The 13,602-nt window shown below is 47.9% G+C and overlaps 1 protein-coding gene across 1 annotated transcript; it reads left to right on the top strand.

Annotated features, from left to right (window-relative positions):
* The first annotated feature begins 3,776 nt into the window (after positions 1-3,776).
* Positions 3,777-12,367, top strand: ST8SIA3 (ST8 alpha-N-acetyl-neuraminide alpha-2,8-sialyltransferase 3). The gene is made up of 4 exons (XM_072359267.1): positions 3,777-4,078; positions 4,574-4,696; positions 6,424-6,981; positions 7,656-12,367. The coding sequence occupies exons 1-4, from the start codon at positions 3,900-3,902 to the stop codon at positions 7,936-7,938; spliced, it is 1,143 nt and encodes a 380-aa protein (XP_072215368.1). The 5' UTR covers positions 3,777-3,899; the 3' UTR covers positions 7,939-12,367.
* Positions 12,368-13,602: the final 1,235 nt, after the last annotated feature.

Below are 13,602 nucleotides of genomic sequence, written 5' to 3'. Positions count from 1 at the left end.
TCCCTGACTGCTTGAATTCTTGCCCCTATTTCAAATGCATTTCTTCTCTTCCACACCCTTTCTAGAATTAGGAAAATTCCTGTCATGTGCCTCTGCTGGATGTTGTTTCTTTGCTGGCAACCAGGCAAGTATTGATGCTGTTTTGCTGCAGCAGTTTTGTTTGTTTCATTATTGAAAACTGCTCCGGAGGAATATCCCACCTGGAGCTCCTGGGGCACACCCTGCAGCTCTGCACCAGGTCACAGCACATGGAATGTCCCCACGTCCCTGAGTGCTACATCTCTGTGTTTCTTGAACACCTCCAGGAGCAGTGACCCCACCACTTCCCTGGCAGCCTATTCAATGCCTGAATGCTCTGAGAGGAAACTGTTCCTGATAGCCACCCCGACCCTCCCCTGGCACAACATGAGGCCATCACCTCCCATCCTATCACCAGTGCCTTTTGGCAGAGCAGACTCTAAAATCAGGTTCTCCTTTCTGCGCTGTGATCCACAGAGAACTGTAGCCCAACACGATGAGAAGGAAACCAAGTGAGGCAAAAGGTTCCTTGGAATTTCCTATGGAGCCTCACTGTTTTTACAGAAATTGGAGCTTCTTTATAACCAGCTGCAGGTTGGGAGTAAGGCATGAAAATCTGCACTGACAGCGGCAGATGAACATGTTACCACCAAGCACTGTAAGGAAGAGATCTTCCTCCGCACGTTGCAGCAATTGAGATGTCACTGTGTGCCTTTCACAGCATTAATTACATCACTTTCCTGTACCTGAACACTGAAAACTAAGAGGCTGTTTCACTCTACAATTTGCAGAAAGAGGGTGTTCTTTTCCACTTTCAGGTGCAGCTACCATGACAGCGGGTGTTAGCTGAAGCACCTTCTAACATTGCACATAGAGCAGAAGGTAAATAGACAAAGAGCACTAATCAGTAGGTTAAGTTTATGGAGGGGAGGGCCCAGCCTCGTATTAGTCACAATCAACCTGCATGTGTTCAAAGCGCAGCATACCTTGACTGTAGTTTGGCTCCATGTTTGTTGCACATACTGATGGGCAGATGGAACGTGTCTTTTTCCTCAGCAAAATGCAACTTCCCACTGGGTCGGCCTGTCCTTGGTGCTGGGTCGGTCTGTCCTGGTGTTCTGGTGTGTCCAAGGGTGTCTGTCTGTCCAAAGATGTCTGCCTATCTAGGGATGCCTGGTCTGCCCAAGAGAATATGCCTGTCCAGAGGTATTGGCATGTCCAAGGGTGTCTGTCTTCCCAAAGATACCTGCCTATCTAGGGATGTCTGTCTGTCCAGGGGTGTCTGCATGTCTGGAGGTGTCTGTCTGTGCAGACGGGTCTGTCTAGGAGTATCTGCCTATTTAAAGATGTTTGTCTGTCCAGAGGGTGTCTGTCTGTCCAACCACCTGGAAGCTGTCTGTCCCACCCCTCGAACCAAGGTACTGAAGACATGAACAGAAGAGGTTTTATGGGGAAGGCTTATTCCCCCTCGGAGAGCTTCAAATCTAATCAAAGCAGTAATTCCTACACATTTCCTATTGTGTGCTACTGTTGTGCTTCCCAGGGAGCACACTCACTTAAGAACAGGTATTTATCAGCAGCCAACGACCCGGCTCAGCCCCCAGCTCTGCAAGGCTGGCACAAAGCAGTGGCAATGCGCAGGGGTGAGATGCATCCTCCTCTGCCAGTTTTTCCTTAAGGCAGCTTGCAAAACACCCTGTGAATAATGGAAATACCAGCTTGCCAACCCACTGCCTCTTTCAAAGGTTCTTACAAAAAACAGCCACCTAATTGAGGAGAAATTCTGGCTGCTTGGGGAAGGCAGCTCCTTGTACCTGGGCCTCCCTGCTCCTTGCGCTGCAGCCCTCAGGCAAGCCGGGATTCTGTGTCAATTACAGGAAAATCAATGAAGATACTGTTCAGGACTCCTCTTCACCATTCAGTGCGGATGATATCCTTCACTTTCTAGCACTGATTCATTTACTTTCAGCCTCTCTAGGGGCTCCTGACATATTGCTATCTCTGAAGAATCTGAAGCAAAAACTGCCTTTGTTTCTACTGCAACTTGTTTGCATGCACTGTGCCTGGGACCAGGGCTGTGACCAGAGAAACAGGGTCAAAATGAAGCACTTTTAAAATGGGATTTTTAAACATTTCTTGCCAACACACCTCTCAGCTCCTACCCAGAGAGTCTGGGTAGGATCAAGATGAAAAATCAGTGCAAGTCCCACCAATGGCTCTGTGTCACTCCACAGCATCACACCAGGCCTTGCAGCATGATGCATAGCTGCTGTACCATGGGTTGCCTTCTCCTGCTGCTTCCTGGCTCATGACAAGAAGCCTCTGGTCTATTCAAAATGTTGTGCTTGCTCTCACTCATTTGCCCTCTCATAGATAGCTGCGGGTTACTACAGCCCATGATGGTCATCTTTCTTTAGCCTGGAACCTGGAAGGGTATGCAATATGAGGGCTGTGTAACCTTGCTCCTAGGAATCCATGCCCAACCCCAGCACGCATGGCCAGGAACCACATCAACCTTAACGTTAAGTTCTACAGAGTGGATTTCCAAATATCCAAAAGTTAAAAGTTGTGTATGATAGGACCTGGGCAGTCTGAGGCTGGGAGCACTGTGCCCTGTGGGGACAACAGCAGAAAAGCTGACTGGAAGCCATGTGAAGAGCCAAGTAACAAGTCTATCATCTCCTATATCAAAGCAGCATTATCTCCTGCATTTTCAGTCCTTTTCTCTCTCCACCAAAGCTGCATGTATTCCATATGAATGGGATATAGACCTGCGGGCCTTACTCAGGCCAAATTCCCACTGAAAGATGAAGAACCATGCTGCGACATTATACCCGACCCTGCAAGCTCCTTGCGTTCCTCCTCTTCAAAGGGAGCCTCATGCATGGAGAGCTTGTAGGATATAGCCCAGAGCAAGGATGGTGCTACAAAGACAGCATTTATTATTTATAAGGCACTTCTATGAACTCGGGGCTCAGAGGCAGAGCTGTCTGTGGTGGTGCACTTTATAAGGAAAAAAAAAAATAGCACAAAAATGTAGTTTGAAGAAACACTGAAAGTACCAGATCATGCAGAAGCCGTGTCCGTAAGAGGCATTGCTCAGATTACGGAAGTCAGACTCTCTTGGAGTTCACATGAAAGTCACTGTGAGATTTATGAGGCAGTTTAATTGTAGCTAGAGCTCTTCGGGTAGCATCGTGGCCTCAGCACCGTGTTTTTACACAACAAGGGTTTTCTGACTGGGTTTGGCATCACCAGAAGCAGGCTGTGATACAGGAAAAAGCCCCGAGGCAGCGCTCAGACCCTCTGACCATGGGAATGCCGTAGAACTAGGGATACCATAATGCCCCCCAGTGCCATTGCCCGTCACCCATTGCCCACTGATCACTCATTGCCCATAGCAAGCAGTGGGAGCCCAGATGAGGTCTGCCCATCATACTGGGATGCAGAGATAAATGGGGTGCTGAGCCCCGCCTGCACCCTCGTGCTGACCCACTGAGGGGACCCTGGGACTGTGTGAGGACACTGTGAGGAACCCCAGGACAGTCTTGGGGGTGCAACCCGATGCTGCTGGGAAGGAAGCTGGAACCGGGGAGGGCGCACGCAGGGACGTCCCCGGGGCTGCCGGGCGTGCGCCGTGCCTGCCGAGGGGGAGCTCGTCGGCGCTGCCGGGGCCGCCGGGGACGGGACTCGGGGAGGGGGGGGGGGGGGCGGCTGCCGGCTGCCATTTCAGCGCGCCGCCGCCCGCTCCCTCCATTTTCTTGCCGGCTGCCGGCGGTGCCGGCCCGTCCCCGTCCCCACCGCCTCCGCGCCCGCCGCCCCCGCATGCAGCCCCGCGGCAGCCCCGCCGCACACGCCCAGCCGCGGGGCCGCCTCCCGGCATGAGGAGCTGCAAGATGGTGCGGGTGGCCAGCGTGCTGGGGCTGGTGATGCTCAGCATCGCGCTGCTCATCCTCTCCCTCATCAGCTACGTCTCGCTCAAGAAGGACAACATCTTCGGCGCGCCCCGCGCCGCCGGCCCGGGCGGGCCCCGCATGTACATGTTCCACGCGGGATTCAGGTGAGGGCGCGGCTCCGGATGGCCGCCACGGCCCGGCATGGTGCGGGGGCAGGGGGCCGCCCCCACCCGCTCCTGGACCGGCACTGGGGAAGCCCAGGAGCGCTCAGTGGGAAGCGCCCTCGGAAGGCCCCGCGGACCCGGAGACGGCTCCTGCCGCACCGCGCTGCCCCCAGACCTGGGCCTGCGGGAAGCTGGCGGCCCCGGGACCGCGGGACCCTCGGGCCGGGCGTGCGAACCTCGGTGCCTAAGGGCTGTTGTAGAGTGGGCTCGGCACGGCGTGGTACAGCCCTGCATGGCTCAGCACAGCCCGGTTCGGCTCGGCTCAGCACGGCCCGGCTCGGCTCAGCCCGACTCCGCGGGGAGCGGCGCGGCTCTGCTGGCGCTGTCCGTGGTGCTGACGCCGGTCGGACTCAGCTGGAGACGGCGTGCGGCCTGTTGTGTGCGTGCGTGTTTGTGTGTCTCTGTGTCCATGTGAGTCTGTGCGCACACATTTAGGTCCCAGTTCGCGCTGAAGTTCCTGGACCCCTCGTTCGTCCCCATTACAAATTCGCTGGGCCAAGAGCTGCAGGAGAAGCCCTCCAAGTGGTTGTTCAACCGGACAGCGTTCGCACAGCAGAGGTGAGCGTACAGCTCGTCTCACTTGTCCCCCTCCCATCTTCCCTAGAGTTGTCCTCTCCTCCTTAACATTTGAGAAAATACAATCAGGGATTGCTAAATACTGTGGATTTTTAGTTATTTGCCAACAGTGAGAGACAAAGACTGAATCAGAGCATTTCCCAAGATGGTTACAGCTATCTTGGAAGAATTGATTAATTCAGAGCAGGACACAAGCTGCAGCACACATCCTTTTACCAAACGGAACATGACCCAGTTTCTCAGAGTGCAAGAGAAATTGTCATTTCTTCAAGATAAATAGCTGGTTGCTTAAAACTCAAAACGAATCAGACTGTAGCAGCCATGAAATGCTGTGTGTATGGAGGGCAAAACGAGTCCAGCAATTCTGACCAAGTACAATGTGGCTCCACATTCCAGCTCCACTCTGGCCATGGGGTGGGCTGAGGGCAATTCAGTGGGGCCACCAAGCCCAGTCCCCCCGAGATGCCTTCACTGCATATTGCCTTCTGCTTTCTGTTTCTCGGGTTCGTGGCCACATTGCATTGTGGCAGTGCAAAGACTTCCTAGTTTCCTTAAGCTTCCTCAATGCTTAACGTGAAACAAGATGGATTTTTATTTCCTTCACACTGATGTGAACACGGGGATGTCTGCCCAGCCTCTTTTATTTAATAGCTTTTGTGCAGTATGTTTATACACAGCAGTAGTTGTAAAAGAAACAAATCTTTCATCCATTTAAGATTACTGCAACCATCTTGGGCTCTGATTTTGTACTGATGAATGTTTGCCGTTTTAGAGGACACATTCTGACTCTGCCCATATATCCCACCTGAGGAACCCATCAGCAGCTGAAGGCCATCAAGATGGGATGGCACACTGCCTGCTCCATCCTTTCCTAGGGATCTCCCTGGCTGGTGCAACAATGGCCACCCATCAGTATGGCCTCATTCCTGGCACCACCACCTCATCCTTAATAAATAACTAAGTGTCACCCCGCTGTTGATATGAGCTAATGCCTCAGGATCTGCTGCTGCATTTGTCTGTCATCCATAACCCATAATTAGGGGACCCAATGGGACTCCATTAATGCTTAGACACTGGAGGATGTGAGCTGGAAGAAAGGTTGTTTTCCATAAACATGAGCAAATAAAGTGGTATTGGTTTTCTAATTTTATGCTCTGCTGGGGAAATTCCTGAGCAAAGTTGGTTCTGCTTTTCTTTCTTTCTTTCTTTTTTATTTTTTTATTTTAATTTTTATTTCTTAATTTTAAATATTCCAAATAACCCTTGCAAAAATGTTGGCATGTTTGCTCTAGTAAGACCTTTAGGACTTATGTTTACATAAAGGGAGACAGTGACTGTCACTTGTTTTGTGACTCAAAGCTTCCTGATGAACACACAAGGAATATTTGCATTTTAAAAATCATCTACATTACTGTTAATTCAATGAGATATTCTGGACTTCTTGGTTTTGCTCCAGATACCTCATGGCAAACACAAAGTCCATCATTACAATAGATCCATGGTCCAGTTCTGAGAGCTCCCTCATTGCTATCTGTTTGTATTGATTTTGATTCTATTACACCGCATTGCTCAGTAAACTGCTATATAACATTTTAGAAAGGAAAGATTAAGTCTATCAGGAAACAAATCTCTCTAACACAGACAATGGGGAAATACAACTCAATGTTTTCTTCTTTCTTTTTTCTTTTCTTTTTTCTGTTTAATTTTAGACAAGAAATCCTTCAGCATGTCGATGTCATAAAAAATTTTTCTTTGACCAAGAGTAGTGTTCGGATTGGACAGCTGATGCATTATGATTATTCCAGCCATAAGTATGTTTTTTCCATAAGCAATAACTTCAGATCACTGCTTCCAGATGTGTCGCCGATCTTGAATAAACATTACAATGTTTGTGCCGTGGTTGGAAACAGTGGAATCCTGACTGGGAGTCAGTGTGGGCAAGAAATAGATAAGTCTGATTTTGTTTTTCGCTGCAATTTTGCTCCAACTGAGGCATTCCAAAAAGATGTTGGGAGGAAAACCAATCTCACAACCTTCAACCCCAGCATCCTGGAGAAGTATTACAACAATCTTTTGACCATTCAGGATCGCAACAACTTCTTTCTGAGCTTAAAAAAGCTTGATGGGGCAATTCTTTGGATCCCCGCTTTCTTCTTCCACACGTCAGCAACGGTCACAAGAACACTGGTTGACTTCTTTGTTGAGCATCGAGGCCAACTAAAGGTCCAGTTGGCTTGGCCAGGAAATATAATGCAGCATGTTAACAGGTGCGTACTTTTCTCTCACATTTAACTTGTCAAAATACGTATTTCTCCCTATGTGAATACAATTGTTTTTATTTTCGTAGTCTTGCCTTAACTGAAAGGTACTCCATGACCAGTCAGGATCTGACACTGTTTGCTTTCAGAGCACACACAGTTCTGTCATTGCTTCAGTAAGCTCTCCAGGGTCTGTGCCATCATGGGACTGCTCAGCTGTTCCCACAGCAGCTTCCGCAGAGGCAGAAGGAGTGTGGAGGAGTTGAGTGAGATTCTGCATAAGAAAAGAAGCACTTATGGAAGAACTTGCTCTCAGCTAGCAAATAGGGTGCCAGCAGACATCTGCAGAGTGATCTAGGCAGATCTATTGCAATTCATGTTTGGATAACCAGGAGTCAGGGGTTTGCTTTCCTCGATAAGGCACTATTTTTCCAGGTGGAAAACCAAAAGCACATGCAGAAGGAGACCTTAAAAGAAAATGTTGATGCATTTTTCTTCTTTACAGACTGACCCAACAGCAATCCTTATCTTACTCCAGTTATCAGCTGTGAACACTGATGTTCTCCATACCATAGCTTTTTTTTTATATATATATATACAGTAATCATATTTTTTCTTACAACAGGCCTGTGATGTTACTTGTATCCTATACTAATGTGCCTTTTTCTTTTTTTTTTTCACAGATACTGGAAAAACAAACACTTGTCACCCAAGCGGCTGAGCACAGGTATTCTCATGTACACCCTTGCTTCTGCCATATGTGAAGAGATTCACTTGTATGGATTCTGGCCATTCGGGTTTGATCCCAACACGAGGGAGGACCTCCCGTACCACTACTATGACAAGAAAGGAACCAAGTTCACCACCAAGTGGCAAGAGTCCCACCAGCTGCCTGCAGAGTTCCAGCTGCTCTACAGGATGCATGGTGAAGGACTGGCCAAACTGACCTTGTCGCATTGTGCCTAAGAACCTGAATCTTGAAGTGCCAAATGATTGTCTAAAAAAGTGCCCAAATCTGAGTTCAATGCTCTTCAGATACAATTCTAAAAAAAAAAAAAAAAAAGAAAAAAAGAAAAAAAAAATTCCACCCTAAAATATTTCCCATAATATGCAGATGCTTTTTAATCACCCTTGTCACCGTTCATCAGAGGGTCTCAGCACATTTAGACATTCAGCAGTGCAGAAGCACTTATCAAATTCTGTGGATGCTATTCATGCAGCAGCACAGCGAAGCTGAAATATTTTGCTTTTTATATACATGCTATGAAATATGTTTCAAAATCTTTTCATATTTCAGCATCCCACTACCTGCCTGTAAATGTTTTATTTCGATTGTTCCTTTCAGATTAGGATTAGAAACTGATTTTATAAGGCATTGCTTTTCTTGTACGTGTTGCTGTGGGTAGCTCAACATACATAGACTTGCCTTGGCCCATTGGAAGAGCCACCCCCAACCCCAGCTCATTGTCATTTACAAGTTCCTCAGCATGGAACTCAAATTTCCACTGCTTGCATATTTTCGTATTTACTGAATTTTACATTTTTTTTAAGAACAACAATGGAGAAGGTCAAAATATGGCTTGTATCTGGCTCCCCCATCCCTCTGTTTGTGTCAGTGCTGAATGCTGTGGGGGGGTGGGGGATTCCCAGCCCAGTTAACTGTACAGGACAGTGTCCCCCCCCGAAACCAGTCTGAGGGGGAGATGGCGTGAGGTTGGGGCAGCCCAGTTCCTGAGAAATGGCCTTGAGAGGGAAGTAAGCACAGTGGGAATGTGGAGAGCAGGAGATGTGATTCCCAAAGGCCTGGTTTACATCACCAAGTCCGTGGTCAGACAGCTGCATTGGTGGTCTCATGTTCTGGTGAAAAGCAGATGTCTGGGAGATGGAGCTTTCTAGGTACCTTTGAAGGTCAGTCTGGTTGGAAAAAGGACAAATCGTAGGGTTTCTTGTGTTTGAAAATCTTGGCCATGATGTCTCAGGATAAAGGCATCTGTAAAGCAACTGGTTTTTTTTGTTCCTTATTAAAATGCGTATGCTTCAAAGTACATTAACATTTTTATATTATTCTGCGTGATGCTGAGAACTGACTATACATGGAAAGATGATGCAAAAGGCAATTCAAAAACCATACCTTAACAGTGCGCATTTTAGTGCACAGCTCCCATGCCCTGGGGGAAAAGTGACTGCACCTGGCATGTCACCAAATTGGGCATATTCCAGCAGGGAGGGAAACCTCACCTCTCTGCACTGCCTGTAAATATGAGATTTTTAAAGCCACTTTGAAGATGCCCTGTACTTCCTTGTCTTATTTATTTTCTGGCTTTTACTTTGGCAACGGGCATTTGGAGCTGCAAAGGGGCTCGGATGCTCCCTGGCACCGCCAGCCTGGCGCCCATGCCTTCAGGCACGCTGTGCAGGATGCTGTTGGCTGCAAAGTTCCCTTCCCAGTGCACAGTCCCACATGAGACCTCAGGCACGGCTGGCTTGCCCCGCTGCCTGCTCTCGTCACTGCTCGCACAGCAGAGCATGACTTATAGCAAACGTCCTCATGGGGACATCGCTGTGTAGCAATGCTAGTGCTGTGCCATGCGGTGCCATGTGGTTTCTTACTAATATAGCTGTTCGTTGCCTGTATTCTAACAGCAGAAGAGCAGGGGCAGGGAGCACCCATCCCTGCCAGACACCGTTCCCTGGGTGCCAGAACACACCCAAAAGCAGAAACTGCATGGGGAAGGGAGGGTTCTGTGCCGGTTGTTAATGATGCACAGTGATTAATCATTGCCAGTGCAATTTGCCATTGAGTTGTACTGTAGATGCATGCTGGCTAAGCCCTGGTTCGCTTTGCAGTTCATGGCGGTATGCAGACCGCCCTGGGGATAGAGGGGCTGTGCTCTGGGATATAGCACAGCCCCCTGCTTAGTGGCAGGTGTTTTAATTAAGAGGCAGGCTATTAATTTTATGTAGGGAGTGATGATTTCTATTAGCAAATTAAAGAAATATGGGCAATTATCATTATATTTGCTTGAATGTGGATGCTGATGCACTCTGTACAGATTTCTTGCTCTAAGTGGCACTTGGCTGCTGTGTGTTGTTTACATGGCACAACAACTTTAACATAGATGTAAAGGTGTCTGTCCTTCCGTTTGTCCTGACAGCACTTCTGTCCATTCAAAATGACTGCTCTAGAGCGCCCGTGTTGGAAGATAATCAGTAAAAATTACATGCTGAAACCAAAAACCGCCCCAAGATTTTTCTTCGATTTTTCATTTGTTTATTTTTATTTTTTAAGTAAACATCTTCCCTAATCTCAGTAAAGCTGGGAAGGCTGTCCACTGGTTGATCTGTGTTCTCCTGGTGGTGCTGTCCCCAGCCATCTTTTCTTGGGGACTGAACTGGATTGAGGGGCATACAGGAAAGCTGGGGAGGGACTTTTTACAAGGGCATGTAGTGACAGGACAAGGGGAAATGGCTTTAAAATGGAAAAGGGTAGATGTAGCCTAGATGTTAGGAAGAAAATCTTTACTGTGAGAGTGGTGAGACACTGGAGCTGGTTGCCCAGTGAGGTTGTGGATGCCCCCTCCCTGGAAGCAGTCAAGGCCAGGCTGGATGGGGCTGTGAGCAACCTGGTGTGTCTGGAAGCATCCCTGCCTACAGCAGGAGCTTGGAACTACATGATCTTAAATGTCCCTTCCAACCCAAACCGTTCTGTGATTCTGTGATGCTGTGATCTCCTTCCAACCCCTCCGATTCTGTGATTCTCTGTTGAGATCAGTGAAGCTGCATGGGCTCCAGCACACATGGCCAAACCACCGAGTGCACCTAGATGTTGAGAATACCAGTATAGGAAGCCCTTACATGCACAGGCTTTGTTCCACCTCCCTTAGTTGGGCAAATGGAGCACCCCTAAAGATTGCTCCCTGTTGTAGTGCAAGGCCCAAGGCAGAGGATCGTGGGGAAGTCTTGGGGCTCTGCTTCCAGGGCAGAGGGATCAGTGCCAGTCCCAAGACATGGCCATCACCACTGAGCTGTGTAGAAGCACAGGGTGTGGAGAAGGAAGCATGGAAACGGCTGCAAATATTTGGAAATGGGAACACTGAAAAATTATTGACAAAGGGCCATATTATATCATTGATTTTTAAGCAAAACTCCCCATTGATTTTTCAGAACCACATTGAACATTTCAGAATCATTGATTTTAATGGGGAGTTCTGCCCCGAAATCAATGGCACAATACAGCCCAAAGTAAATTGCTTCTTAGTATCAATATTTTTTGTCGGAGCTGTTGCATTGTGGAAAACCATCTTTAAAATGTGCATCCTTTGTTTCTGCCTGTTTTCTTAGATCTCTCTGAATTCTGCTTTTCTTTGGAGCCTGAAGGGGAAGGGCAGTTGTGCTGACTGGGCTCCATTCCCAAGCCCCGCTTCCAGGCTCAGCTCTTTGCAGATCCTCGGGTTAGGGTCTTGGTGCTTTGCCTGGTGTCCCTCAGCCCCTAGGAGCCATCCAGGTTGTGCTGCTGGAGGTGAGGTGCTGGCACCTGCATCCAGGAGCGGGGGGAGGGGGGGCTGTTGGGTTGCATCTCAGAGAGGTGACAACCAAAAGGTGCAGACAAGAAAAGGAATGAGAAACAGACGCTTCTTGAATCGGTGTCTTTTCAGGGTAGGAAATAGTGCTTTTGTTAGAAAAGAAAGCGTGCTCCTGCCCAGCTAGCCTGGCTCTCTGCTGCAGGAGCTGCCAAATGCAGACCTTGTGTTTAGGATAGCAAATCCTCTCTGCATTTGCTAGTATGTTGGCTAGACTCTTCCTTCCCTTTTGCTTGGTCCAAAACCTTCCCGTCGCTGTCTATCTAAATGAATTCCTGATGGTTCAGGGAAAATACTTGCTATTATTGCTGAATGTCTAGACGAACAAATATAGCTAAATGAAAGCACACGTAATGCAGCGTGATCAATACTTGCAAGTACAGAACCTTTCAGTTTACAAAGTCAGGAGGAGCTCAGGGCAAAGGGCTCCTGGTGGCAGCCATGGGGTGATGGCACTGAGGGGACATGGGGATACAGTGGTGGTGCTGCTGTGATGGGGCCACCAAGCAGAGAATGGAAGGAGAAGGTGTACATAGAATGGGGATAGGTGTGCTACCTTTCCTTCTCTTTACATCCTTGTTTGGTATTTTATTTGCTTGCATCTTTTCAGTGAATGGTAATAGGATAGACTAAGAAAAACACAGACGTTTTGGCTTCCAGTTTGAATTGTGGAGTATACCAAAAAGTATTCGTGAAATATAACTAACTGTGAATGGAGGCTGCAAAAACAAACCGTTTAGAAAGCAGGTTTTCTGTAAATGAATGTGTCTTTATTCTAATGGCTATACAGTTCAATGCCTGATGGAGTTGTTTTCAATAAAAAGATAAATACTAAAAAGAAAAAAATAATAAAAAAAATGCCATAATTGTAATAAAGGGTTCGTTATTTAATGGCCATACTGAAAGCATTATTTATTTTTAAACAGCTGGTGTTGATAAAGGGCCAGAGTAATGTCTCAGGTGAACGGCATGCAAGGCTGCACACGCTGTGAAATGTGTCCCGAGCAGAACCGCTGCTTGGCCCTGCTCCCCTTGGGTCCCTGTTGGCCTCAGGGCAACCAGGATGGGGTTAGCTTTGTCCCAGAGGGGTGGATGTGGCCTGCACAGTGCGTGGTGCATGTAAATACGTCGTCACATTTGTGAGCAAGGAGCCTGGTTCTTGTTGTAACGGAGTGCCGCGTCGTGACCATCGTTTGTGGAGAAATAAACGCGATGATTCATTCTGAATCTTTCAGTAATGTTATTGTTTGGTGTGAATGTGCCTGCAACATTGACTCATGTGCCAAAACACGATATTGAATGCATTGTTTTTAAATAAAATATTTTATTGTGCATTGAAAGTCTGTAAAACTCAACTGCGTCCACTTCTTTCTTTCACGTTTTCTTAACCGCCTGCTGTCAATAGTAATTAATGGCCTGAACTGGAAGGTTTTTCCATGCTGTAGGCACACTCTGCAGAGCAGCAGATTGTCATTTTAATCAAGGAGTGCTCCATATTGCACAGGGTATATTGGAGCTGGAAACACACTCAGACAAACTGTATGGCAGTGTGCCACGAACACTCAACGCTACCAGGATGTGGCCCCGGCTCCGCAAAGCCCTGGTGCTCCTGTGCATAATGGTTCAGCCTGTGGGCAGTGGTGATCTGAGGCTGGACTTGGGGATCTTGGAGATCTTTTCCAACCTTAATGATTCTATGATTAAATAGAGGCTTAATGGAAAACTCCTTCAAAAGAGCTGCTGAAGGTGTTGTTTGCTGCTCCCTGTATTTCATTATACCCTGCAATAAGTTTGATCTGATGGATCAAATTCTGCACAGCTGTAAAATACTGGGAGCCACACAGCACGTAGATCAGCACAGAGCTTGGCTCGGGGCAGCTGTGTATTAAAGTGATGCACACCCAACCGCATCTGACAGCCAATCCTGTTACCTGCAGCACCCTGGCAGCGAGCACAGAGACTCCTTCTCTGGAGATATTCAAACCTTTCTGGATGCTTTCTTGTGCAATCTCCTATAGGGAGCCTGCTCTAGAGGGGAGTTTGTCTGGTG

Source organism: Excalfactoria chinensis, chromosome Z, assembly GCF_039878825.1.
Source record: "Excalfactoria chinensis isolate bCotChi1 chromosome Z, bCotChi1.hap2, whole genome shotgun sequence".
Classification (NCBI taxonomy): Eukaryota; Metazoa; Chordata; class Aves; order Galliformes; family Phasianidae; genus Excalfactoria; species Excalfactoria chinensis.
The sequence above is the reverse complement of the archived record's forward strand: the minus strand, read 5'-3'. Positions and strand labels throughout refer to the sequence as shown.